Genomic DNA, 27,750 nt, shown 5'->3' on the forward strand with positions numbered 1-27,750 from the left:
CCCCACCTACCTTGATGGCCTTTAAGTTTCTTTAATGACCTATTCAATCAGGGTTTTTTAAAGATTTTATTTATTTATTTGATAGAGAGCAGGAAATCACAAGCAGGAGGAGGGGCAGAGGGAGAAGGAGAAGCAGACTCCCCACTGAGCAGGGAGCCCAACGAGGGACTCGATCCCAGGACCCTGGGATCACGACCTGAGCCGAAGGCAGTTGCTTAACCAACTGAGCCACCCAGGCATCCCCAGTTTGTTTTTTTTAATTAAGGAGTTTGTGATAGTAAAATTCCAAATATCTATAATGGCCTATTTGGGCTGGTTGTACAACCATTTCTGGTAAGCTAGGTTGGATGATGTGGCCATAGTTTGCACGAGAAATAAAATAGGGAATGAAAGTTTGACCTAATGCTCAAAACACCCTTGGAGGCATTAATCAGCGTGCAACTCTGATTCATTTCAGAAGTGTCAGACCGCTCAACTGCTCGTGTCAGTGGTTCCAGAGGGACCCAAAGGAACACGGACAGATATTTGGGAAGAAGCCTCAGGAAGGTGAAAGATTTCTGTGGATCATGACTGGTCACACCCCTCACGGATACAGCCACATCGACTGACCACGGCTTGGCCGGTAAGCCCAATGCGTTGAGAAGATAAAAATCACGGAGGGTCACTCCCCACACCTCTGCCTGTGCCCATCTTCTTAATAATACCCACCACCAGGATTGCTAATTTAATGGGTTAGACCCCACTATTGATGGACCATATTTTATTAGCCAGAGAGGTGACTGTGACTTAAAAACGGGCTCCCATGCGTTGCATTCATATTCTCGCATCAATATGTATGAAGAGCAAAATGGGCTTGTCTCCCAGAAGTCCTGAGCAGGCTCCTCCTCTTTTCTTCTTTTTTGATTTCAGTTAACATGTAAACTTATTACTTGTAAGGGGCAGGACCTCCAGACCTGGTCACCTTTCTCTTCTCTCTCATGGTCTGGGCACACCGAACAGGCTCCTCCCAAGATTGAGAATTGCAACATGGAAAGGCTTCTGCCAGAGGTCACTGCACTGTGTTTAGTTGGGTCTGCACAGCTACTATAAAAAGGTTGTGGGATTCCTGTTATGCTGTTAGGAGCTTTGTGTAAAACTCCATTAGAAATCCCCTGGAGGGGGCGCCTGGGTGGCACGGCGATTGAGCGTCTGCCTTCGGCTCAGGGCGTGATCCCGGCGTTATGGGATCGAGCCCCACATCAGGCTCCTCTGCTGGGAGCCTGCTTCTTCCTCTCCCACTCCCCCTGCTTGTGTTCCCTCTCTCGCTGGCTGTCTCTATCTCTGTCGAATAAATAAATAAAATCTTTCAAAAAAAAAAAAAGAAAGAAAGAAAGAAAGAAATCCCCTGGAGGGGAGAGACAGTACAATCTGAGCATTCCTCAGCCCCTGGCTTTCATACCATCGTAATAGCACAAAGCCCTACCCAGAACCATCATACCTCTCTCCCATGTCCGATTCATACCTACTAAGGTGCCCAGCCCAATGTCTATCTCACAACAAAAAACAGGTATCAGATAACTGGATGGAGAACTAAATGGAGTACCATCGCTGGTACTATCACTAGCCATTCCTTAATTATGCGCAAATCTCAGTCAAGGTCATCGCAAACAAAGGGTGATGGCCACAGAGAGCCGGAGCAGCCACAGCTTCCACGTAGAGAGTGAAGAATGAATACTGGCTTATTTACACTTCACAACCTCACAGTGTGGTTGGACATACAATAAGCTTTCCCTGGTGAGCAAACTGAAGCTCAGAAGGGCCAAATAACTTGGCCAAGGTACCATCTTTCTTTTTGCTTAAAGATTTATTTATTTGAGAGCCAGCACGAGGGGGAGGGGAAGAGAGAGGGGGAGAGAATCTCCAGCAGACTCCCCGTTGAGCGCAGAGCCCAGCACAGGCTCCACCCCATGACCCTGAGCTCATGAGCTGAGCTGAAATCAAGAGTGACGCTTAACTGACCGAGCCACCCAGGCAACCCCAAGATATCATCTTTAGATGGCATACTGAGAGTGGGGACTAAAACCAGGTCTTCTTATTCTGGAGTCATGGTTCACAGCTCAATTTTCCAAGTTTTGTAAGCATTTTTATTTCTGTAATCAGAAGAAAATAAAGATACATGTTGATAAGAATTATGCAGTAAAGACAGTATCACTAATGACAAGAACGAAAATGAAAACAAAGAAAAGAACTTCCCTAAAGAAGGGTAAGAAAGCGCTTTACAGAACATTCTGGATTGCAAAGTTCTTTGAAACATAAACTGACCACCATTACCCTCGGTCTGTGAACTTCTACATTTTATACTTTGAAGATTCCAAGAAAGACATAGGTCATTTATGTAGATTTGTACCTATGATGCCTCAGATAATACCATTCACTGAAAACTAACTCTCCATTGGATCCCCCTAATGCTTTGTCATCCTTAGCAGGAATTACAAGCTACACTAATGGTTTTTTTAAACGCACAGCATAACACTGGGCATTTCAGGTTCAGGTCTGCGCTGTGCTTGGACTCGTACAGTGTCCATAGATATTAGGCTAGTTCTCCCACGCGTAATCTACAATGTGCGAGTCAAAGCAAGGACGTTCATTTTTGCTTATGTCTCCTACTTCTCAGTGGTGCACACAACACTGTCTGCATTCAAACTCTTACTAATAATGACAATAATCTCAATTGTTACTGGAATCTAGCTCCTAATAGCAACAAAGAAGCAGGTCCACAATCAGGTTCTGAAATGTTGTAACTGCTACATGATCACTGGTCAAAGTTATCTCATTTTCAGGTGAAGATGTGAAGACTACTGACTAGCATTAGTGAGCCCTTTCTTCAACATTTCTGAGAAGGTTTCTATCCACCTCGTCATATCACTTAGAAAAGCAGTCTCAGAAAAATCCAAGCAAAACGTATTGACACCCTACACAGAACGTTGCATCACACCAAGTCCTTCCCAGCCGTGAGCCATTCCTCACAGCAGCCCCGTGGGACAGGACTCTCTTAATCATAGCTCACAAGTGGAGACAGGGGGGTAAAGAGAAAGGTGTGGTCTCATGGGATCAATGGATACCATGTCACTGAGGGGACTTACATGGAATTCAAAACCGACAGCTCCCCATTTGCAGATAAGAATGCTGCTACAGTGGGGCCATGTCTCTCACTCCATGACAGCAATTATCTTAGACGAGGGTACCATCTCATTAATAAAAAGCCTATTACAGAAGACGCATGTGCAAAACAAAAAATATGAATAATAAAGTCTCAAATCTACAGGTACTCAAAGAACCCCAAAGAACTTTTGAATTATTTTCTCTGAAACACACCCCATTTTCAATCCCACAGAATTCCCTCTCCTCCATCGTCTTCCCCGACAAGATGTTTATGCCCCATTAAACGATCAATTATTTCATTTCACTAAGTTTGTTCAGGGCTCCATACTTCAAAAAAGTTCAGGCAGAATTTTGTCTACGGAGTCTTGATGAAGAACCAAGATAGGGGCGCCTGGGTGGCACAGCGGTTAAGCGTCTGCTTTCGGCTCAGGGCGTGATCCCGGCGTTCTGGGATCAAGCCCCACATCAGGCTCCTCTGCTATGAGCCTGCTTCTTCCTCTCCCACTCCCCCTGCTTGTGTTCCCTCTCTCGCTGGCTGTCTCTATCTCTGTTGAATAAATAAATAAAATTAAAAAAAAAAAAAAGAACCAAGATAGAACAAAACTACATGCAATGTGGAGGTTTAAAACATACGCACAGCATATGAGCACTGAGTATTTGCTTAAGGCATCTATGGAGACCGAGAGCTATCAGATAATACCTCACCAGATGCACAAATCACATTCTGGGCTTTTTACGAAGAGTACGACAACCAAACTCGTTTAATATACAATTTAAAATCTGGTCTGTAACAAACAATCCCCCTTTCCAATGCTTTCCCTTTGGATATTATCAGAAAAAAAAAATGGTAGAGATAACCCACTTTCTATCCCTAATACCACCCAAGAAGTATGCTTCTTCCTCCAAAGAGCTTTCTTCCCTTGAAAACCATGTAGTGGCTCTAAAAGATTTGCTCCTGGCTGAGTAAAAACATCTACAAAATTATACTTCTTAATTTTGATAAACAAAGAACATTATATAGGAAAGAACTTCAATGACCAGCCCAATCGCTCTTTTTTTTTAGGTACAAAAACTAAGGCCCAGGGAGATTAAGAGAGTTGTACTAAATCACATTCAGTTAATGGCAGAGCTGGGATTGAGAAAAACCCAGCCATAGAACCTTCTCCCACCCAGCAATGTGACCTTGCTTGCTCCTGAAAGAATGTACTGGTTTCAGCAGAACCAGAGAGCACACTACTCACGAAGAGATTGTGCGTGGCTGACACGTGAAGGCCCTGGCCTGGGATCAAAGGGGAGCTGGCACCACGGGGGCCATCCTGAGTTTCACCCCCATGCCACCTCGGGGACACGAGAGTCAGGGACTCTGTCTGTCCTCAGGGGCTGACGCCTTTCCACGATAAGCAGCACCAAAGTCAGGACACGTCTGGTGGCAAAGGCCTTAGGATCCCTAAAAGCCTCCCCAGCCTCACATGGGGACAGAACGCGAGCCCGTGTTTTCTCCTTGTCTTTCACGGAGCTCCAGCGGAAGCTCCCGACGGGACAGCCGAAACTGCTCTGTGCAGGATCAGAAATGACAGGGAATGCTCACCCACAGAGTCGGCCGCCCACCATTACAGGCTGTGCCTAAGAAAAGACAGATCGCCTTCAACACAACCCGAGTTCCCGGGGGCCATTCACTTCCACTCTCACATTGATCGAAGGGTACGGGGTGTCCAGCCTGGGTCACACGATCATTATTCTGCTGGGCAAGATAAAGGACCACTGAGAACATCTCACTGTTCAAAGCACACAAGGAAGAGGCACATCTTCATGGGGGGGGGGGGGGGAGTGGGGGAGGAGGCCGGGCAAGAGGAGAAGAAGAAAGAGGTAGTAAGAGTAAGAAGGCAGACAGGCATACGTTCTTCTGACTTGAAGAGAAAGAGCAGATAAAATTCGCCCAGCTTTTATTACTCACTTACATCCCCGGAAACCAACAGATGGAATCTCTCATTGCCAAGTTCTACTGCATTTCGTGTCCATGCTCAGCATCGGGACACTGGGCTGGCCAGATACTAACAAACTGCAGACAGTGAGGTGAGTATCGAGAATCCACAGCTCCACCCTCTGCCTCCGTTGCAGGGAGGGACGCGCTCACGCCACACGAGCGGAGTTTCCACAAGAGGCGGCAGGTGCATCGGTCCAGACATGTCAACGGAAGGCGACCGTAAGAAATATTTACTTTTTTAGTATAAAAAATAGCGAGCTGACCCCTGAGGGTACTTCACATCCACTATCTGAGAGGGCTCATGATAAGTACCGCAGCAATGACTCCTTATCCTAAAGGACAGTCAACAACGGAGCTATGACATTTGTGTATTAAGGCAACCTACAAAACAAACCTCGAGAGAGCTCTAGTCTGTATCATTCTGATACTTTGAGAAATCAGTCCTTGAATACCAGGGCCCAAAACTCTTGAGCTGAAAAATTTGTATTCCTATCAACCAGCCACCTTAGCGCCTGGGCTTCTCTCTTGGATTGCTCGAAGCTGGGTATCCACATCTCCCGCAAAGAGCTCCAGCGCGGAGCCAGAGGCGAGAAAGCGAACGCTGCAGGCTCCGGGCAACTCAAGTGGGTCACGTCGGCCTTCCATGTTTTGGGTGGGAAGCCCTGTGTTGAGAGAAAGGAAAAAAGAATTACAAATTTAAGGAAGCCAAGTCCTGGGTTCCTGCCTTAAGATGACAGAACCCCACATATACTTCTCCTTTTAAAGCAACTGTCTTCACTCCATAGTGACACGAATAGTCTCCTGCCAAATGTTTTCACGAAATTCCAGAACACAGGAAAGAAGGAAGAGATTCTACAGCCTGCCTGTGAAGAATAGTCTCATTCTGAGCATCGGCAGTTAGGATGGTCTTAGATCTCTTGACAGTAACACCGGAAGTTAAAAAGCAATGGTAAGACTAACTGATGAATGGGAACATTAATGGGTAAAACTTGAAGAAGAAAAAGAATACTGGCATAGCCTCAAAATATCTCCCCCCCAAATATTTATTCGTTAGACATAAGTCCATAAGTTGTTTGATACTCCTCTCTCAAGAAGGTGGAGCTGAATTCCTCTTCCTTTTTAGCATGGCCTGGACTTAGTGACTCGCTTAATGGAAAGGGAAAACTAGTAAACTCACAGAGAAAACCTAGCAGATGCCACTTTAACTAAATGATCAAAGTTAACATCACCAGCAATAGGTCACATTGATATGATGCGTCCCCTGATATGGTGTGAAGAGAAGTGCCCTTTTACGGGGCGCCTGGGTGGCTCAGTCGTTAAGCATCTGCCTTCAGCTCAGGGAGTGATCCCAGGGTCCTGGGATCGAGCCCCACATTGGGCTCCCAGCTCCACTGGGAAGCCCGCTTCTTCCTCTCCCACTCCCCCTGCTTGTGTTCCCTCTCTCACTGGCCGTCTCTCTCTCTCTGTCAAATAAAATAAATAAAATCTTAAAAAAAAAAAAAAAAAAGAAGTAGTGCCCTTTCACCATTGCAGTAATAGTCCCCCAAATCCATAGCCTACGTTTTAACATGAGAAGACAGCAGACAAATCCATGCAGGGACGGTCTACAAAAATATCGACCAGTGCTCTTCCAAAGTATCAAAGTTCTTAAAAATAAGGAAGCTCAACCGCTGGTCACAGTTTGGAGAAGACTAGGAGACATGAGAGCTAATTTCAATTTGGTATCTTGGATTCGATCCTGGAACAAAGGATAACAAAGGATGTTAGTGGAAAAACTGGTGAAATATGACTAAAGTCTGCAGGTCAGTTAAGAGCAGTGGGCCAACATTAATTTCTCAAGTGTTGAGGAATGTATCATGGCCATGTACAATGTTAATAATAGGGTAGGCCAGGTGCAGGGTGGACAGGAACTCTGTACTATCTTCGTAACTCTTCTGTCAATCTAAAATCATTTCAAAACTAAAGGTCTTTTAAAAGGCAATGCAAAATGCCTCCAAATTCTAAGAAAAGTGGGTAGTTTACACTCAGCTAGACTATTGCTTAAATGTTAAAGTATAATGAAGACATTTCAGACACCCACACGTATCCCTTCTCGGGAAGCTGTACAAGGATAGGCTCAAACAAAAGAGCAAAACTAGGGAAAAGGGAGACAAGCACACAAGAGATGTGTCAGAAAAAGATAAGAAAGGGAAATCCCCAAGTGCTGGGGCAGGGAGCTCTCAGGCTGGTGGTCCACGCAAGGTGAAGAGGGCAGCCGGCCCACTGGGGAGGGTCAGAAGGCTCCGGGAGCAACTTCTGCAACAAGACGAAATGAACTGGATGCCTGGGAAATCTGAATATCTTCACAGGAGAGTTAAACGATCCACAGGAATTGACTGAGTGATACATACGTAGAAAAATGATCAAACAAGAAGGCAAATGAGAAGGAAACGAAAAGCTGTCCAGGCAAGGGAAACAAACCACAGTACACCCCATGGTTCATCTCAGAAGAGCACTGCACAGTCGTGATCACATGAACACTGGACATCAAAAAAAAGAAAACAAAAGAGTGTAAAAACATGTTATTTAGAAACAATGAATAAATACCAAAATAATCAGCTAGACGTGGTGGTAAGAGATTACCACTGGGGAGGGGGGAAAAGGGAAAGTAAAAGACTGCTCTTTTTTTAACTAACTTTCCAGAAGTATTGAATAGTTTAAGCTTGTACATATATATCTTTTTCTAAAAAAAAATTTTAATATGAAGATAATAAGGTTTGTAATGTGTTAGATTTGTAATAGTTAGAATCTTCAACCATCAGGAATTTAGAAAGCAGAGTAGAAAAATCAATTTGGAAATACAATAATTTGGGTACCTACCTACGGTTGGATCAACATACTCTCTCTTTGTTAAACCTCCCATTAGAAGCATATTAGAGGATATGAGGGTGTAGCCTGAAAAAGAGATGACCTAGGATGCATATAAAGCTTTCTTCAAGCATCTGAAAGGACTCTAAGTAGAAGAGTGAATTAACATGTTTGGAAGAGGGACAAGGATACAGTTACCCAAATCCTCCCTGCTCTTGGGGACCACTGACAAATGATCATGGAGTTTGGCTTCCAAGGGCGTGGAACTAGAACAGAGTTTCTTTACGAAGACAACACTGAGCGCAGAGAACCAGAACACAAATCCAAAGAGCAAACCACTAGGAAACACTAATACTTAAAATCTGAGCAGTCTAAACAACAATATAAAATAATACCCAAAAAAATTATTTTCAAAAAACCAAAGTAGGCTCAAAATTGGAGTTACTTTAGCCAGAGTTCACAGCTAGGTGGAGATTGTATTTGGAGCAAAAGCAGAACAGAATCAAGTAAGGAGGACCCAAAGTGATTACCATGAAAAACTTCTGAGAAGCCACTGCTCACATTTATTGACTGAGAGGTACAGAGGCAACTCCAACCCATTGAGTTAAAGAGTCAGAAGCAGGTAGCTAAGAAGGGACTATAGAAGGGAAAATGTGGGTTCAAAACAAAGAAAAATATAACTGCCAAAACTAACAAAAGATCAAATGGGCTGCCTTAAAAAATAATGAAATTGCCAACACCGGAAATGTTCCAAGATATTAGCGGATGACTTGTTCATGATACTTGAATCACCAGTCATCTGGTTGCCATACTGACCACATACCGTTGGATGGCCTTCCCAACCCTGACCTTGCATAACTGTTTATATGAGAAAGCCAGTAATAATACTCTGTTTCCTTGCCTGCCCACTCAAGAGTCCATTCAACTGTGTACAACAAAGCTACTATCTGAGGTGGTATCACAGAGAAAAGATTCTTATGAAATGGACTTTTAACTCGAGTGTTCTTGGAGAAATATTTCACCGTATGACCTGAAGGAAGTGTGTTTGATGAAATAGTTATGACATTTTAGAAGTAACTAAATTTCAGCATCCCAAATGGACTTTCCAGCTGGGGTTCTGGGCAGAAAAACAAGCTGTTTCTAAAGTATGATTAACAAATATTTTGCTTCCAAAGAGGACATGGCTCCTATTCTAACATTTAGGACAAAGTCAAATAATCTATAAATTCATAACTTTTCTTGAGCCCATCAGGGAACTGAAATCACACAGCAACCCAGTAAACTGAATTCCATAGTGACAAGACCCTCTAAGGAGAGATGGATACATGATCTGTTTTAACCTTTGACAGAACACAAGAGGAAGAGGTGGTCATCATACAAATAGGTAATAAGAAATGAGGGACGCCTGTGTGGCTCCGCTGTTAAGCGTCTGCCTTCAGCTCAGGTCATGATCCCAGGGTCCTGGGATCGAGCCCCGCATCGGACTCCCTGCTCGGTGGGAAGCCTGCTTCTCCCTCTCACACTCCCCTTGCTTGTGTTCCCCCTCTCGCTGTCTCTCTGTCAAATAAATAAATAAAATCTGAAAGAGAAAGAAAGAAAGAAAGAAAGAAAGAAAGAAAGAAAGAAAGAAAGAAAGAAATTAAGAAAGAAAGAAAGAAAAAGAAAGAAAGAAATCAGTTAAATTTTTCACAAATTCTTAAAGGTGACGTATGGGCTACCATGCTGGTTTGGAATCCCTATGAGCCTCAGACACAAAACAAGAGTTCAAACCCACCCTAAAGCTCTTTCCCATGGACCTTCATCAGTTGCCCAGGAGGAAGATTAGGAGCAGAACAGAAGACTGAAAATATTTTAAACTGAATTAACATTAACATAATAATCTAAATTTGTAGGCCATAGCTCAAGCAGCGATTAGAGGAAGTCTAGAGCATTAAACATGTATATTATAAAAATATAAAAGTTTAAAATCAATGACCCAAGTTTCCACCTTAAATTTGAAAACAGCAAATTAAGTCCAAATTAAGAATAATTAAAATAATAAAGAACAGAAATCATTAATATATAAAGCAAAATTTAAAAAATAATCAATGAAAAATAATCAATTTGAATAGATCAATGAAATGGATAAACCTCTATTTAGATTAATCATTAAAAAAGACCGAAATTAATATAAGACACAGTGGAGGTGACTTTTAGATAGATACTAGACATTAAAAGAATAAAGGAATACTAATAATGGTATGCCAGTCAATTTCACAACTTAGATAAAATGAAAAAAAATATTCTTTATAAGACACAATCTACCAAAGTTCACTCAAAAAGAAATGAATAACTGGAATAGCTTCATATCTATTAAAAACAATTCGATTTATACTTAAAAACTGTCCCACAAGAAACAAACAAACACTTAGGTATTGATGATTTACTGGTAAATTCAACAAAATATGTAAGGAAAAAAATAATACCAAGTCTACACAAACTCTTTCAGAAAACACAAGAAAAGGGAACATGAGACCAGCATTACCATATAAGAAAACTAGCCAAGGCATTAGGAGAAAAATACAGAACAGTATACCTCATGAATGTAGATGCAAAAATTTCTAACAAAAATTTTAGCAATTCAAATCCAACAATAATAAGAAGGATAATACATTATAACCAAGTGAAGTTTATCTCAGGAAAGCAAGGTCAGTTTAACCTTCAAAAATCATCACTATAACTCACCATTAAAAAAACTAAAAAAGAAAAAAACATATGATCGTCTCAATGGATACAGAAAATCATTTGACAAATTCCGCATCCACTCATGATATAAAGCCTCATAAAAGTAGGAACAGAGGAAACGTTCTCGATTTGATAAAGGGCACCAACCAAAATCCTACAGTTAACATCATAAACAATGATGAAAAACAATGTTTTCTCTCTATGACAGGGAACAAGGTGAAATCATATGGTCCCAACAGTACTATTAAAAATTGTAATGAAGGTCTTAGTGCAGTACGGGGAAAAAAGAGAAGAAATAAAAGGCAAATAAATTGGAAGTCAGGATAAAATCATCTTTTTCTTTTTGTGTAAACGACATAATCATTTATGTAAAAAAAATCTTAAGAAATCTATAAAAAAGATACAGAATTAATCAGAGTAATTAACAAGGTTGTAGTCTATGAAGTCAACATACAAAATCAATTTTACTTCTATGTACTAGCAACAAACAATCAGAAAATAAAGTTTTTTTTAAGAATAGCATTTACTATTATATCAAAACATGTGAACTACCTAGGGATAAATTTGACCAAAGTTATAAAAAACCTGTACACAATAAACTACAAAGTAATGTAGAGAAATTAAAGAAGACCTAAATGAATGGATAGATCTATCATTCTTATGGATTAAATGTCTCAATATTGTCAATTCTCCCCCAAATTAATACAAACACTCAACACAATCCCAATGAAAATACTATCAAGCATTCTCATATAAACTGGCAAACTGACTCTAAAATTTATATGGAAAAGCAAAAGACCTAAAATGGTAAAAATAATTCTGAAAAAGAACCAAGTTGGAAGATTGACGCTATCTCATTCCAACACTTACTATGAAACTACAGTATGTAAATACAGGCATATTTACCAGTCTAGAAATTAACCCATATGTAAGGCCAATTGAGTTTTGAAAAAAAAGCCAAGGTAATGCAATCGTGAAAAAATGATCTTTCCAACAAATGATGCCAATACTACAGGACATTCAAATAACCAAACCTCACCTCTTACACCATGCTGCATTACAAAAATTAACTATAAGTGGACTATAGACCTACATGTCTGGCTGGACAAAATTTCTAGAATAAAACTGAAGCATATCTTAGTGACCCTGGGTTACACAAAGATTTTTAAACAGGACACAAAAAACTCAAATGATAAAAGAAAAAAATGATGAGCTGGACTTCATCAAAATTGCAAACTATACACTTCAAAAGATACTGTTAAGAAAATGGAAAGGGGCGCCTGGGTGGCACAGCGGTTAAGCGTCTGCCTTCGGCTCAAGGCGTGATCCCGGCGTTATGGGATCGAGCACCACATCAGGCTCTTCTGCTATGAGCCTGCTTCTTCCTCTCCCACTCCCCCTGCTTGTGATCCCTCTCTCGCTGGCTGTCTCTATCTCTGTCGAATAAATAAAAACAAAATCTTTAAAAAAAAAAAAAAGAAGAAGAAGAAAGAAAGAAAAAAGAAAATGGAAAAACAAGGTGCCTGGGTGGCTCAGTTGGTTAGTGTCTGCCTTCAGCTCAGGTCATGATTCCAGGGTCCTGGGATCGAGTCCCATGTGGGGTTCCCTGCTCATCAGGGAGCCTGCTTCTCCCTCTCCTTCTGCCTGTTGGTCCCCCTGCTTGTGCTCTGTCTCTCTCAAATAAATAAAATCTTAAAGAAAAAGAAAAAAAGAAAAGAAAAAGAAAATGGAAAAACAACCCCAAAACTAGAAGAAAACATTTGTCGTATAAAGGATTCTTACAACTCAAGATTCACAACTCAATTTTTTTATTTTTTTTTTAAGATTTTATTTATTCATTTGACAGAGATAGAGACAGCCAGCAAGAGAGGGAACACAAGCAGGGGGAGTGGGAGAGGAAGAAGCAGGCTCCTAGCAGAGGAGCCTGATGTGGGGCTCGATCCCATAACGCCGGGACCACGCCCTGAGCCGAAGGCAGACGCTCAACCGCTGTGCCACCCAGGCGCCCCACAACTCAATTTTTTTAAATGAGCAAAGATTTGAAGAGACATATGACCAGAGAAGACACTGATGGCAAACAAGTCATTAAAAGATACTCAAATCAGAGGCGCCTGGGTGGCACAGCGGTTAAGCATCTGCCTTCGGCTCAGGGCGTGATCCCGGCGTTATGGGATCGAGCCGCACATCAGGCTCCTCCGCTGTGAGCCTGCTTCTTCCTCTCCCACTCCCCCTGCTTGTGTTCCCTCTCTCGCTGGCTGTCTCTATCTCTGTCGAATAAATAAATAAAATCTTTAAAAAAAAAAAAAAGGTACTCAAATCATTAGTTACTAGAGAAACACAAATTAACTCACAGTGAGGTACCAGTATGCTCCCACCATAATGGCAAAAACTAAAAGACTGACCACACTAACTGTTAATGAACGGAACTCTCATACAATGCTGGTGGGAAGGTAAGAGAGAGCAACTTTGGAAAACAGCTTGGTAATTTCTCAAAATGTGAAACATACATCTACCATATGACCTAGCCATTTCACTCCTAGGTATTTACAGAAGAGATATGAAAGCTTATGTCCATACAAAGACTTGTACATACATGTTCATAGCAGCTTTATTTGTAAAAGCCAGAAACTGGAAACAACTCAAATGTCCATCAACAGGTGAATGGATGAGGACATTCTGGTACGTGCAAATTTCAACAATAAAGAGAAACTACTGATACACACAGTGTTGTGGATGAATGTCAACATTATCATGTGGAGTGAATGAAGCCAGGCACAAAAGAGAATTGTTACATGATTCCATTTATATAGAATTCTAGAAAACTGACTTAGCTTCTTTGTCAAAAGTGACAAAAGGCAGATGTATGATTGCCTAAGGAAGGGGTCAGAGGGGATGGATTAAAAAAGGACATGAGGAAACTCTTGAGGAGGACAGAAATGTTTGTTATTTTGACGGTGGTGATGGTTTCACAGGTATATGTCACAATTAATCGAACCATAGCAGTTTACAGTACCTCAATTATACCTCAAAGATAATTTTTTAGAAGTTTATCCCAATTCTGTGAAGTTATACCTGTGATGAGTCCATGTTCTATCTTCAACTATAGCCTTTTTGAGAACAGGATCATTTATCAGTAAATGTTCTTTAACTGACTTAATTATTTCAATATTGAAAGACTTTCCCCTACATAAATAAAGTATTCAACACAGAATACAGGCCTACTAGGATTCAACAGGTGTGGTGGACAGACTGCAGATGTCCCCAGGCTTCCTGCCCCTGGTATTCACGCCCTTGTAGTCCTTCCCCCTCGCGTGTATGTTATTCGTCACTTGCTTCTAAGCCATAAAATCCAGCAACGGTGAGAGATGTATGTGATCATGTGTACGTGACCACACAATCACATATACACTGGTTGTAACACGAGTCTTGCTGGACTCTCTCACTTCCTTGCTGGCTTTGAGGAAGCAGGCAGCCTTGCTGGGGAAGCCCATATGACAAGGAACTGTGAATGGCCTCTAAAGGCTGAGGGCAGCCTCCAACCTCCAACCAGCAAGAAACTGAAGCCCTCAGTCCCACAGCCTCAAGAAACTGAATACGCCAACAAGCATGTGAGTCTAGAAACAGACCTGTCCCCAGTTGAGCCTCCGGACGAACACCCAGCCCTGACTGATAGACTGATACCAGGCTTCCAGGGGACTTGCCTAAGCCATGAGCTCACCCACAGAGACTGTGAGATGACAGATGTGTGTTGTTTTAAGCCATGAAGTTTGTGACAATATTGTTTACACAGCAATAGATAATTCATTGGATCTGTGTGGAGGGAGAGAAAAGAAGGAGTAGAGTAGAGAAAGGGGAAATGCATTTGACATTCTTCTAGTATTTTCTACATCCAAATGCAACTATTAAATTATCATCAGCCACAAGATAAAAAATAATCAGAGTTAGAGGAAATCAAATTATTTCTTTGAGCTTTTCTTCAGCTGAAAGAGAAAAAGTGAAGCATGTGTGTACCAGAAAGGTAAAAGCAAGAATGAGAGAGAGAGAGAGAGAGATGTTAATCGATTGCATACCAGAAATGAAAATAAGTTTCTTTTTTTTTTTTAAGATTTTATTTATTTATTTGACAGAGAGAGAGCACAAGCAGGGGGAACAGCAGAGGGAGAGGGAGAAGCCCAATGAGGGGCTTGATCCCAGGACCCTGGGATCACGACCTGAGCCGAAGGCAGATGCTTAACCTACTGAGCCACCCAGGCACCTATCCCTGCAAATAAGTTTCGAAGCAGCACCCATGAGGCAAGCATGTAAGGGTCTGGCGGAAAACAGAGCAGTGATGGAAAAGTCAAAGGACTGACTATGTGGATGAGATTCAGAACTCCCAAATTGTTATGTTTTTGGCTTTCTTCCCTCCTCTGCAGCCTGCTTCTATCACTGCCCAGCAAGCGCCTGCAGCACGGTGTCCTCCGGAAGAAACAAGAAAGGGGAGGTTAAGCCCTTCGGGAAAAACGACATGACTCATAAACTTCATGACAGTCCTCAGAGGAGAGTAATGAAATATTCACCTCCCTGCAGCATCTGGCCTCTCTAATGGGAGTGAAGAGCTGTATGAAGAGGCTGGGACAGGATACAAAATGGCAGAGACAACCAAGATGGTCCTCCTAGTGCCTCTTTGCCAAACCTCGATTTGCTCACCTTTTCCTGAAGCCGGATATTATCCCACACCTTGCTGCACACCATACACTCAAATGCATCGATGTAGTTGTCCTGGTGGACATCTTGCACTCCCCATTTCCGTTCCCTGAGCGCTGTGAGAAGTCGCCGATTGGAGACCTCACCTTTCAGCTTCCACTCTATGTAGGCCTCGTACGATCTGTCGTCATGATCCAGTTGTCTGATGTAACTTGCCAGTTCTCTAGGGTGAGAAAATTCTGATACGAGAATAGCACTTCTATTACTCGGGAGCCAGTCTGCAATGCTGGGGGACCCATAATACACAGGGACCACCCCCAGTTTCAGAGGCCTCCAGAACTTCTCAGTGATGTAGTCGTCACACACTGCATTCTCGAAGGCGAGGATAAATTTATACTGTGCAATGATCCTATAAAAGTCATCGGCATCCATGGAGGCTGGATTTTTCAGCTGCTGAGGGAGATCTTTGTTTCGTAAACACTCACCGTAGGAATCGACCTCGATGTAGGTCATCAGCTCTCGAACATAGCTGTCCCTGTCTGATGGCGGGTCACAGTCTGACTGGACATATACCAGCGGAGCAAGTCGTCTTCGAAGGTCATTTTTGGACCTCAAAGGAACCAGGTATCGGAGTGACTTCAGGACTTCTACGCCCTCCAAGTATTGGGTGGTCAGGGGCAAGTGGGAATGCCGGCTGAACGTGGCAGTGTAGTTGAACAAGGTGATGACTGGCTTGTGGAAGAGCTTATAATTGTTTTTCGGAGACTCTTCGTGAAAAAGGGCCCAGTCATGATGGGCTTTCCGAGGCAGAGGTAAGCTATCTATATTAAAGTCAGTGCCTAGAAGAAGAAAAGAAAACATTAGTACGTGCAAGAGAATTTTAGTATCCAACTTGGAGTCTACCTGGTAAAATTAGAATACGGAGAAGTCCAAGGCTACAAAGAAGCAATGTCACAGCATTTGCAAAATTCCTGGCAGTCAATCATGTGCTGTCACCCTGGAAACTGCTCAGGGAGACGAGCACCAAGGAGAGGGACCCTCTTTCTGATTTTACGTTAAGAGAAATGGGAGTAGTGTCCAGCCTGGTTCTAAAGGGAGAATTTATTCCACTGCCCCTGGCAATTGGCTTTTCTTCCCAGAGGTGTTGAATAAGAGAGGGCAGGAGAAATAAAGAGACAGACAATTCTTTAAAAAAAGAAAAGAGCAAGAGAAAGGAAGCTGAAAAAGGGGAAAGCAACCAGTTGGCAGATTGATGCACTGAAAAAAAAGTGAAATCATGCAAAAGTCGCCAGAATAAATATGCAGGATAGATTTTTTTTTCCATCCAAAATGATCGATTTCAACAAAGTGCAGTGAATCAATCTTAGTCAAGATGGTAGACAAGAGGCTTTTAAAGACAAAACAGCTGATAATAGCACTATGCTACAGACCGCTGCAGGATGGGCATGAATTAACCAGCAATCAAGAAAAAAAGAAGGCATAACAGGATTATAATTATGAGTGATTCTAGCTTCCATGGGATTAATTGGGAAACCTTTGAAACATGATCATGTGCAGACAGAAGTGATGGATGTGGCAAGCAGTTGTTTCCTGACAGCGTGGATGGAGACTCAATCAGGAAGAAGTTATTTCTATAAATGAGAAACGATTAAGACGATACCCCAATACGTAACACCGAATTTCTAAAGTGTTTCTGACAGTGATGATTTTGTGGCGCCTGATTTGAAAATGTTTTTAAATGTAAGGAAATGGCCAAAAAAAAAAAAAAAAATCCATCTCCCACCATTCACTGGGGAAAAAAGGCCCAAATAAATGCTTCCAACAGAATAAAACATATTCTCTGGTAGAATTCGTAACAATTAATTATTTCATGTCGGTGCACACTCTCTCAAATAAATACACAGTCTTTGGTGCCAACAGTACCACAATGAGAAATCAATTAATCAAGAAGGGCTTTTAAACAATTAAAGATCAAATAAGATTATGTTGAAGGACGTATACTGAGCACAGAGAAGTTGCTGAGCAAAGTACTACTAGTCTTGATACAGGCTTTTCTCCTCAATGATCAAGAATGAAAGACTAACATATAAAAATGGTTATGTATTCTTTTATTTAGCATTTGCTATATTTGACCTTGAGCATCAGAAAGAATGCTCATCCACACACTTGAAATGTAATGATCAGAAAGGTGAACAGACAAACGTGAAGACATGAAAGATCAGCGAATTTGAGCAGGAAGGCAATGTATCGCATGAAGTGGTTGCTGGTCATCTGGCCAAGGATGGGAACAGGAACCCACCCACCTGAGCTAGAACAGGAAGTTTCTGCTCAAGGCAGAACAAGAATCCGTTTGCCCGGGAGAGGAAGAACTAGAGTCCAAGCCGCAGGAGTCAGAGGCAGGAATCGAGATGGAAGATTAAGATTGGAGGGATATGGGGGCGCCTGGGTGGCACAACAGTTAGGCATCTGCCTTCGGCTCAGGGCGTGATCCCGGCGTTATGGGATGGAGCCCCACATCAGGCTCCTCCACTGGGAGCCTGCTTCCTCCCTCTCTCGCTGGCTGTCTCTATCTCTGTCGAATAAATAAATAAAATCTTTAAAAAAAAAAAAAAAGATTGGAGGGGTATGATTAAAACAACAGTGGGTTCAGAATTAATGCGGGGCCGAGCACAGGTGTCTTGAGGGAGTGATTCAGACTTCAGTGGCTGTCTACTCCTGCTAAATGGCACATGCATGACTCTTTATTTGCCTCACCCTGGGGGTGTCGCAGCAAAGACCCAAAATGCAGAGCCGCGAAGCAACAAGACACGCCTGCCTCCCGTGCTTCGGAGAGTGGAGAGGACCTGGGTTTCGTCTCTGCTCATCCACGTCGGAAAAGCAAAGCAGGCACTGAAAATAGCCATGTGTAGATCTTTCTGTGGCCAGTGACTAGATCCACTCAGATTGCACTGATAATATGAATGGGACTTGAAACTGGTACCAAGTATGAGCCATGAGCCCTTCATTCATTACAACTAGGAGATGAGGGCTGACCGGCTCATTACACCTTTAGCCAAGTTGCTACTGGAGGCTCGATGTTGAAAGGACGGGGAGCAGAGCATGGGGTCCCTCGCATATGCAATCTAGAGTAGTAAAAGAAGCCCGCAGAATCTAAGCAAGAAATGTTTACTTCTATTCATGCTCTAAAAAGGAACACAGCTTTTTTAAAAATGAGAATGTGAGATTCCAGTACAACGATCTGAATTCTGTTTAGCTTGTAGCAGTGGGGCCATCTTAGAAGTGGGGGGATGCCTCTTTAACAGAGGGGCAAAAAGACCTAACTTTCCAAAAACATTTCCCATTATTTGTTACCTTTAAAAGTACTTCCTAGCTACTTCCCTACAATACATACACAACACACAAAATCACATTACAATAGGCTCTTTATCAGATTCTTCCAAACTAAAATTCTCCAGGAGAGATTTACAAAATAGGGCATTTTGCCCAGTGAGCTCCTCCCCTAACCCTACAATTTCAGATTGTCAACACTCAAGAATACTGAAAGGAGAACCGTAACAGACCTCAATACAGTTGACCCTTGAACAACACAGACCTGAACTTCATGGGTCAACTTACATGAGGATATTTTTCAATAAATACGGTATATGGTACTGTCAATGTATTTTCTTTTATGTTTTTCTTAATAACATTTTCTTTTTTCTAGCTAACTTTATTGTAGGAATACCGTTTATAATACATATAATACGCAAAAAATGTGTTAACCCACTGATATTATCAGTAAGGCTTCTGGTCAACAGTAGGTTATTAGTAGTTAAGTTTGGGGGGGAGGTCCAAGGTTAGACCCAGGTTTTTGACTGTGTCAGGGGGTTGGCGCCCCAACACCAGCATTGTCCGAGGGTCCACTGTTCTTCACTGAGGAGATCATGGTCTAGAATGGGAGTGACGATACTGAACAATTTCTATATGTGGCTCAGGAGACTGAGTTATTTGCTCTCTCCAACTCCAGGGCACTGCCCACTATCACAAGAGTAGGAACCCTGAAAGTAAGAAAAGTCAATTAAACTATGGTAAATCCATTAAAAATGTGACTAACTTGCAGGAGATTAGTTCACTAGTTTTCCACAGTCAGCTTCCCTGGCTCTTACATTCAACAACTTTGGATTCAAACTTTCATTTCTCTGGGCGATTCTGTGTTTACTGAATATTGACAAATTCATTTATTCCTTTAAATAACAGCTGACACATAGATCTTAAGCACTAAAGTGCACTGTAAAGGGAATTGCAACTTGGAATACAAATGGAAAAAAATTAATGCTGGCAAATGATGCCAGATTGCTAACTACGGAGACGGAATTTGAAGTGGCAGACGAGCAGAAGAGCGACAGGACTTTATGATATGTTTATGGGCTCCTTTGCTTCTGCAAGCACATAGATTCTTTTTTTTTTTTCATTATTCCCACCCAGACTGGTGAAAACAGAAGGCAGCATGTATTAGGAACCCCACTTTACTAACAAAGTTGGAGTCATTCATCTGGAACCCAAAACCCCTGGTGGGGACCAGAATTTTCAGACCAGCTAATGCTAAAGGACCAGAAAGATCACCGGCCCCTGCTACAACGCTGATTTCTTTTTGAATGACTTGCTCCTGGCAATCCTAGGCACACCCACCAAAAGATTACCCAGCTTAAACCTAGCCCACTGGGGAAGACACAGGCCTTCATCAGGAAAGCCCCCCCACCCCAAAATGCCCTCCAGAGGTAATCCCTGTTTTTAAAAAGAATTCTGGGGACGCCCGGGGTGGCTCAGTCGTTGGGCGTCTGCCTTCGGCTCAGGGCGTGATCCTGGGGTCCTGGGATCAAGCCCCGCATCGGGCTCCCTGCTGGGAGCCTGCTTCTTCCTCTCCCACTGCCCCTGCTTGTGTTCCCTCTCTCGCTGGCTGTCTCTCTCTCTGTCAAATAAATAAATAAAATCTTTAAAATAAAATAAAATGAAATGAAATGAAATAAAATAAAATAAAATAAAATAATAAGAATTCTGCCCTAAAACTGTGCGCCCCACAAAAAATACCCCAATAGAGGAAACTAAAACTTTGGGGCAAAAACAATTTAGACCATATATTACCATTCACAATTTGCATGATTCAATTCTTTTTTAAAAGCCCATTTCACATGAATTTTCTCGACTTACCCACCCAACACCATCAGGTCATTTATTTTCTCTTGAGGTTCTGAGGGTTAACTAAACATGGGAAGGAATGGTGCTGGCCCCTGGGAAAGACCCCGATCACCCCCGGTGAAATTCTAACCAAAGGCAGTCGAGGCACCCACCATACACGCACCTGTGAAGGTGGCCTGGTTCCAGCCAAGTCAGGGGACACGGGCAGGCCACTGGACTCGGAACGCTCTCATGCTAACTTCTAGACCCGTATTCTCCCTTCTTCTCCCACCGTCTCTCTTCATGAGTCCTTCTGCCTGCCCCTTAATCAATTTTGCATCATGGAGCCTTCTCTCAATTATACCTGTTCAATTAGGCATCTGTTCATTCTGCCCCCAGGCCTGGAAATTTCTCACGCCCCCTTCCTGGGCCTGTGCTCTAGGCCAGTCAGTAACCCTGCAGCCCCTTCCTGGCGGTGCAGGGCCTGAGGCAAGAATATAGAATCCCGAGAACCCTATGCCTCAACACTCAATGGCTATAAATCACTCTTAACAAGTGTTGAATGGTTTATCCTTCCACCTTAACATATATATACTGGTGAATTTTTTTTTCATGTGCAAAGCCACAGTTCACACCAAATGTGGAGACTATATATTCAAAATCAACATGGTTTTCTGTCCTGAGTCATGATTCTTGTTGGGGCCTGGCACAGGGTGGAAGGAGAAGGGAGATGTTCTCCTCACTTGCTGATGGTCTCACCTCACCCCCAAAACCTTCCTTTCCACTCACTCAGCACCACCCCACGTGGTGAAATGGACACCATTTCCCCCTCCTCTTCCGCAGGAGAGCAGAGGTTCATTCCTGGCCTGTCCCGGGTCTTGCCCTTCTCTGCCCCCACTGTCCAGGGCCTCCTAGAGCTCCTGAGCTCCTCAGCTGGGAGTGCCCACCAGGCAGGCTCTGCCCAGCCCGATGGCAACAGCCTTTAGAGTCCTGCCAAGGAACCTGCGGGTAGAAGGCCAAGTTCAACCCGAGAACTCTCCATTCCTCAGAGTTCCCAGCTAGAGTGCAGGGGTGCCTGGCTGCTTTTCCCTTCCACCCTCGGCTCTAAGTCACACTGTGAGGACATGGACAACTCAACCCACAAGTCCAAGTTCTGACCTGACAAAAACTTCTTCTCTGACCAGATTTAATCAGGCTCTTCTGGGCCCTCCTCTCACTATGCCTCAACCACGGCCAGCCACCCTGTCCTCGGCCTGCAGAGCCCAGATTCAGCAAAGAATCGTGCCATGTTGGTTTGCTGATAATCCCCAGCCCGTCCTTGATATCTGACCAAGTCCCTCATCCCCCCATACCTGATGTCCAAGTCTTTGGCCTGCCTCCAGCATGAATCCTGAAGCTACTTCAGCTTCCTACCCCTGCTATCCTCTTAAGAACCCTCCATCCACTGACCCCCTCACTCTAGGGGCTGGCCAGACATCCCCAGCTGTCTTTGCTGCATTTGGAGTTGAGCTCAGTTCTAGACTGAAGTCTCTCTCTTCTACTACAGTAGCTCGAATAAAATCTCTCTTAACAAGTATCCAGTGTAAAATTTTTCTTTACATTCTATACCTTTGCAGTCACCCCCTGGCCAGCCCAAGTGTGCATACTAGCAGCCTGGGAAGATAAACCAGAGAAGTGGCCAGTGTGGGCTCTGGAAACGGGCTCCACTTTGGGCTTTGGGGCAGGGATTCTGGGGTCCTGGTACCTGGAGTGTGATGTCTAAGAGGGAGGCATGGGCTCTGTGGCCGCAGGTGGGCCTCTGACCTTAGTCCATGGACTCCTCGCCCTGTATGAAGGGGCAAAGTTGGACAAAGCCAGAATTGATCCCTCTTGGCCGAGACTAAAATCTCCATTGTCCAAATTTAAGTTGCCAATCATCCTTCCCAAGCACGATTGCTTGGAGTTTAGAATTCATGCTCTGGCGTAACAGGGGCCCAATCACCTTTTGTGATTCCTTAAACCGAGGACACAAATTCAGATTTAAAACCTCTGAACAATGACATCCAATATGGTTGGATAGGAGAAGGGACAGGAGGGATGATTACCTCCTTTTAGCATATTTCCCCAAGATGATTCCTTTTCAGTGATTTATTCTAAAATATGCCAACATGGGAGCGCCTGGGTGGCTCAGTCGGTTAAGCGTCTGCCTTCCTCTCAGGTCATGATCCTAGGGTCCTGGGATCGAGTCCTGCATTGGGCTCCTTGCTCAGCGGGGAGCCTGCTTCTCCCTCTCCCTCTGCCCCTCTCCCTACTCATTCTCCTCTCTCTCTAATAAATAAATAAAATCTCTAAAAAATAATAATAAATTGACTGTTGTCCCGTCCCCCCTCAGGTTTTAACTAAACCTAGTTACTGATAGATCCTAAATTTACACTCTATCCAGACTGTTCCCCTGAGCTTCAACCAGCATGCTAGAAATATCCACTTGGATAGCCCGAAAAAATCACTAATTCCTTGAGAGCTCGTTTGGAGGTTCTAGGAGGGGAGTGCAGCTACTCGTATACCCTTGACCGAAGAGCGGAACTCCTCTACCGGGGAAGGTCGTCCTCTTCGACGGAGGGTGCAGACTGAGGGTTTCAGAGGGGAGGGGGTGGGGGATGGGGTAACCAGGTGATGGGTATTAAGGAGGGCACGTGTTGTGATGAGCACTGGGTGTTATAGACAACTAATGAATCATTGAAGACCACATCAAAAGCTAATGATGTACTCTACAGTGGCTAACTGAACAAGAAAGAAAGAAAGAAAGAAAGAAAGAAAGAAAGAAAGAAAGAAAGAAAGAAAGAAAGAAAGAAAGAAAGAAAGAAAGAAAGAAAGAAAGAAAGAAAGAAAGAAAGAGAGAAAGAGAGAGAGAGAGAGAGAGAGAAAGGAAGGAAGGAAGACAGACATGCACATGTCCAAACCTGAAAAAAAAAAAAGCTACCTACATAATGCTTGACAAATAGCAATAAAAACTTACATTTATTGATGTTATTAATATTAGTTTTTATTACTATTGTCATGACAATAACATGGAGGCAACATCATTTATTCCAGATGGCCACTGACCCTCGTGGAAATTGCAGTCTCAACATTCAACCTCTGTGATAAATTTCTTATAAGCTGTACATTCGAATGGTTTTGAGGAATGATAAATGCATAGATTAAAGTTTTTTAAAAAAATCACTGATTCCACGCCCTGACTAAACTAGCCATCTTCCCCTAAAGCTCAGTCCTTCTCGTGTCTTCTTATCCTCCACTGACATCATCGCCAAGGTTGGTTTGAGCCTCTTAGAGTAAGCTAGGTACTCGACCTTTGAGTATAACCCTTTCTTTGCTTTTTCCCTTTTAAAATACATCTCAGGTGCACAGAATTGGGTTAACCATAATCTTCGGACTGCATTGGAATAATTACTCCAACGGGCCAAGTATAAACTTACAGAAACTCTACGTTACAGGTATTTGAAATTTTCTTAACTCCAACACACAACTCCAGAATGTATAAAGGAGCTGCCACCCAGAGCACATGCCCCAGAGATCTAAGCAATCCCTAAAACTTTCGCATGCTAGACCAACACTATATGTGATCAGACAAAGTTGCTTTTTACGTGCATTTTTTTTTTTCCTGGTGTGACTTGAAACACACCAATTACAAATTCCTATGAGAACAAAGCATCAAGCTCATGGAAGATTTTATCCTTTTTTAATTTTTTAAAACAATTTCCATCCAAACAGATCCATGAGTCAATGCTTTATATAAATCCATCACGAAAGCAGAGAATTTAAAGATTTTATTTGTTTGTTTTTAGATAAAGAGAGCCTGCTCAAGTGGGGGGGTTGGGGGGGGCAGAGGGGGAGGGAGAGAGAGAATCCCAAGCAGACTCCCTGCTCAATGCAGAGCCCAAGGTAGGGCTCAATCTCACAGCCCTGAGATCATGACCTGAGCTGAAATCAAGTCAGACACTTAACCAACTGAGCCACCCAGGTGCCCCATGAAAGCAGAGAATTTAAAGCAGAGACCCCCTCTTGGGTGGAGACTAGTTTCTTCCAGATACACCAATGTCCCCCAGTGGACCATACTTTCCTTTGGGAATTCAAATGCTAGGCTTGGTATTACAATGGTTTTTGCCCAAGATTACAGTACTCTCAGCTACAGCAAGGTTCACAGAAAGCACAGAGGAACCTGAGCTCTTTTTTCTAAAAGGAGGTCATGTTAATTACTGGCTTGTTAGTTTCTCAGTTCCATTCTTATCTTTGTGTTTCACTCTGCACTGAAGGGGGCGGAAACCCTGCAAACTTCATTTCTCAGGATCCCTTGCCTTCGGGCTTGCATTTCGATCCCGCCAATGGGAGCACTGTAAGGGGACAGGGAAGTAGAAGGGCAAGAAGGAGCCTCTTCCTAAAGGCTTCTCCTGTGGCACAGAGAGTAGCAGCACCTAGGAATGTGACCGCGTCAGCTGTAGCAGAGACATCAGCCACATAGACTGTGGTGACAGCCACAGCGGCAGTGGCCATGACCTGGGAATACCAGCTCACAGGTTCCTGCTCGCCTCCAACAGTGGGGCCTCGGAGACTGCCATCCTGCACTCTGGGTAAACTGATCTCCCCTCTTGCTTCTCCAGGCCAGGGGTGGCAGCAGTCTCCCATTATTCATTCTGCATAATCTGCCCTCCCTTCTTTTGCTCCACTAGCCCTTCAAAGCCTTTGCAACCAATCCCCATAATAAATTCCCATTGTCTGAAACACCTAGAACAATTTGTTTCCCCATCCAGCTATGATTAATGCAGAAGTCCGTTTCAAAACCTTTTGATTTCCACCTGATGGCGATTTATTATTTCCTGTTCTGTTGCAGCTTTTTCTCTTGATCGCTCACTCCTTGATTTTCCTAAAAATACTGTTTCTTCACAATTCTTACCCCCTTATTATCACCAATTCCAGGCTTCCACTTCCCCCTCTCCGTTTATCTCTCAGTCCATCTGGTGAGAACGGGGAAGGAGAAAAAAATGCAAGCCTCCTACTTAAGAAGGGAAAATACAAAATCAGAAAATGAGGCTCCCTTGATGAAAGGAACCATCAAATTATCTGAAACCAAACACACGTGGCGCCTTCAGGTCCCGTGTTGTAAATGCCTCCTCCGAGCCGCGAAGTAAAACATACGGGATACTGATGACCCACGTAGCTACGGAGAAGGGTGAGGTAGAAGCGAAGACCTCCAGTAAAACTCCATTTGACCAAATTCTACGTTTTGTCACAAACTCCAAATCCTCTCCACGGCGTTCCTTGACCATGAACGTAAGAAAGAGAAGAAGACTTTCTTGTTGCTTAAAGATCTAACTACAGAGACTTTTACATGTCGGAAATGAAAATCTCTGGGGCTAAAAGATATTAAAGCTCAAGACACACTGGGCGAAACACCATCGGCGCGGCTGGCAAGGGCTCATAAATCACGGGTATTGCTAATCGTCTCCGCCTCGGCCAAGCTTGCAGTGGCCTCACCGAGTGTGTTCTCATTTCCTGCCTCGGATTAAATCATTTGCTTCCTGAAGCTCAAACGACTTCCAGTGTTTGAGAGAACTCTTTACAACTGCTACCTCCCTGCTAGTGCTGTCTGCAAAAAGCTTAACAGCAAATTAAGGTACCTCTGAGAGCGTCTAAACCTAAACACAAAAGGGAATTCCATTTCTTCCACGGTAATAATTAGAACGAGGGAGAAGAGGAAGAAGGAACGAGAGCAGGAGCGAGAGTCTGCAGTGTCACCGAAGGCACTGCCCTTCCCCCCCCCCCCCCCCCGCGAGACAGGAGCTGCCGTGTCACCCAGGGCTGGTTGACAAAGCCACTGCAGAGAGTTCTAGAATGTTCTACTGAAGCCCTCCCTTGAGACTTCCATGGCAAGGCTACATAAACCTGGATTAGCGTTCGTGATCTCCCTCAAGGCATGTGAAGAATTTATTCTTTGTTAGTAAAAGCCACATTAGGGCACCTCTGGGTCTCTACATTCTGATTCTATTGCAGCCAACATACCTGGAGATCGGAGACATAACCACTGACTTGGAGAAGCAGGGCCACTCCTAAAAAGCAAAGTTTTGGCGAGTTCTGCTATTTGGAAAGCATTGAACTGGGAACTCTGGGGCTTCAAAGATGAACAAAATAAGCTCCAGGGATCTTATGATTATGAATGTAAATGTTAAGCCATTAGCTGAAATTCAAAGTAGAATAACAGCAATGGAAATAGCCGTAGCACGAGAAAGAACGGAGGAATTATTTCTGACTGGTCAGAGTCTGGGGCTGAACTGCTTGTAAGTGCATAAAGAAAACAAGCAATTAAAAAAATGAATAAAACTCAACTATTAACTCAGGGCAAACAAGTAATCAGTGAACGAGCTGGTTCATCCATGAATATCATTTGCATTTGCACAGCCGTAAAAATGTAGAGTGAATACTGATCTATCCAATACTATAATATAAGTGGACGGCGAGGATACGAGAAGGGTGAGGGAGTGAATAGGAGAGGGTAAAATAATAAACCCTCATCTTCCAAGACAGTGTCTGTAGATAATGCCTAATACTGAAAACCATGAAATAGTAAATCCGCCATGTTATTTGAGATCTGGGGATAACAACCAAAAGAGTCATCAGATACAAGTCTTGAGAGGTCACCTAACTAACTACTTGATATTCAAACTTGGAGAATGTATAGCTTTGATAAAGACTAAAATAAACAGATTATATAGGAGAAATGTCTCCCTCTCCCAAGTACCAGAAACCCAGAACCCTTCCCTCTATTAACAGTTTCTTATATGTTCTGCATTAAAAACAAAAAACAAAAAAACGCATAGATGGATAGAAGGAACGAAGGAACGAAGGAAGGAAGGAAGGAAGGAAGGAAGGAAGGAAGGAAGGAAGGGGAGGGAGGGAGGGAGGGAGGGAGGAAGGAAGGAAGAAAGGGAGGGAGGGAGGGAGGGAGGGAGGAAGGAAGAAAGGAAGGAAGGAAGGAAAATACCACATTTGACCATATCTAGGAAAATTAAATTATAAGATGTACCATTTTTGTGTGTCACTAAAAGTATTTCCAATTAAACTAAGATCTAGTGTTTTCCTAGAATTTATACTTATTAAAGTGCTTTCTTTTTATTTATACTTATTAAAAGAGCTCTTTTAGATTTGCTTATAGATTTTTGTCATTTATCGCTCTTGTGAAT

At 43.0% G+C, this 27,750-nt stretch overlaps 1 protein-coding gene across 4 annotated transcripts in view; it reads right to left on the reverse strand.

Annotated features, from left to right (window-relative positions):
- Positions 1-27,750, reverse strand: part of POFUT3 (protein O-fucosyltransferase 3) — a 469,410-nt gene that overhangs the window by 389,325 nt on the left and 52,335 nt on the right. For 2 of the 4 annotated variants that reach the window (XM_087856418.1, XM_045779240.2), the window contains 2 exons: positions 15,386-16,221; positions 5,100-5,787 (listed from right to left, as the gene is read on the reverse strand). In XM_087856418.1, coding sequence (XP_087712544.1) covers positions 5,563-5,787; positions 15,386-16,221 — 1,061 coding nt within the window. In that variant the 3' untranslated portion in view covers positions 5,100-5,562. Of the gene's footprint in view, positions 5,788-15,385; positions 16,222-27,750 lie in introns of all 4 variants that reach the window. The other 2 variants (XR_015721965.1, XM_045779242.2) reach the window with 2 other exon arrangements.

The sequence above is a fragment of the Ursus americanus genome, chromosome 27 (assembly GCF_024610735.1).
Source record: "Ursus americanus isolate L20-20 chromosome 27, mUrsAme1.1.p, whole genome shotgun sequence".
Taxonomy (NCBI): domain Eukaryota; kingdom Metazoa; phylum Chordata; class Mammalia; order Carnivora; family Ursidae; genus Ursus; species Ursus americanus.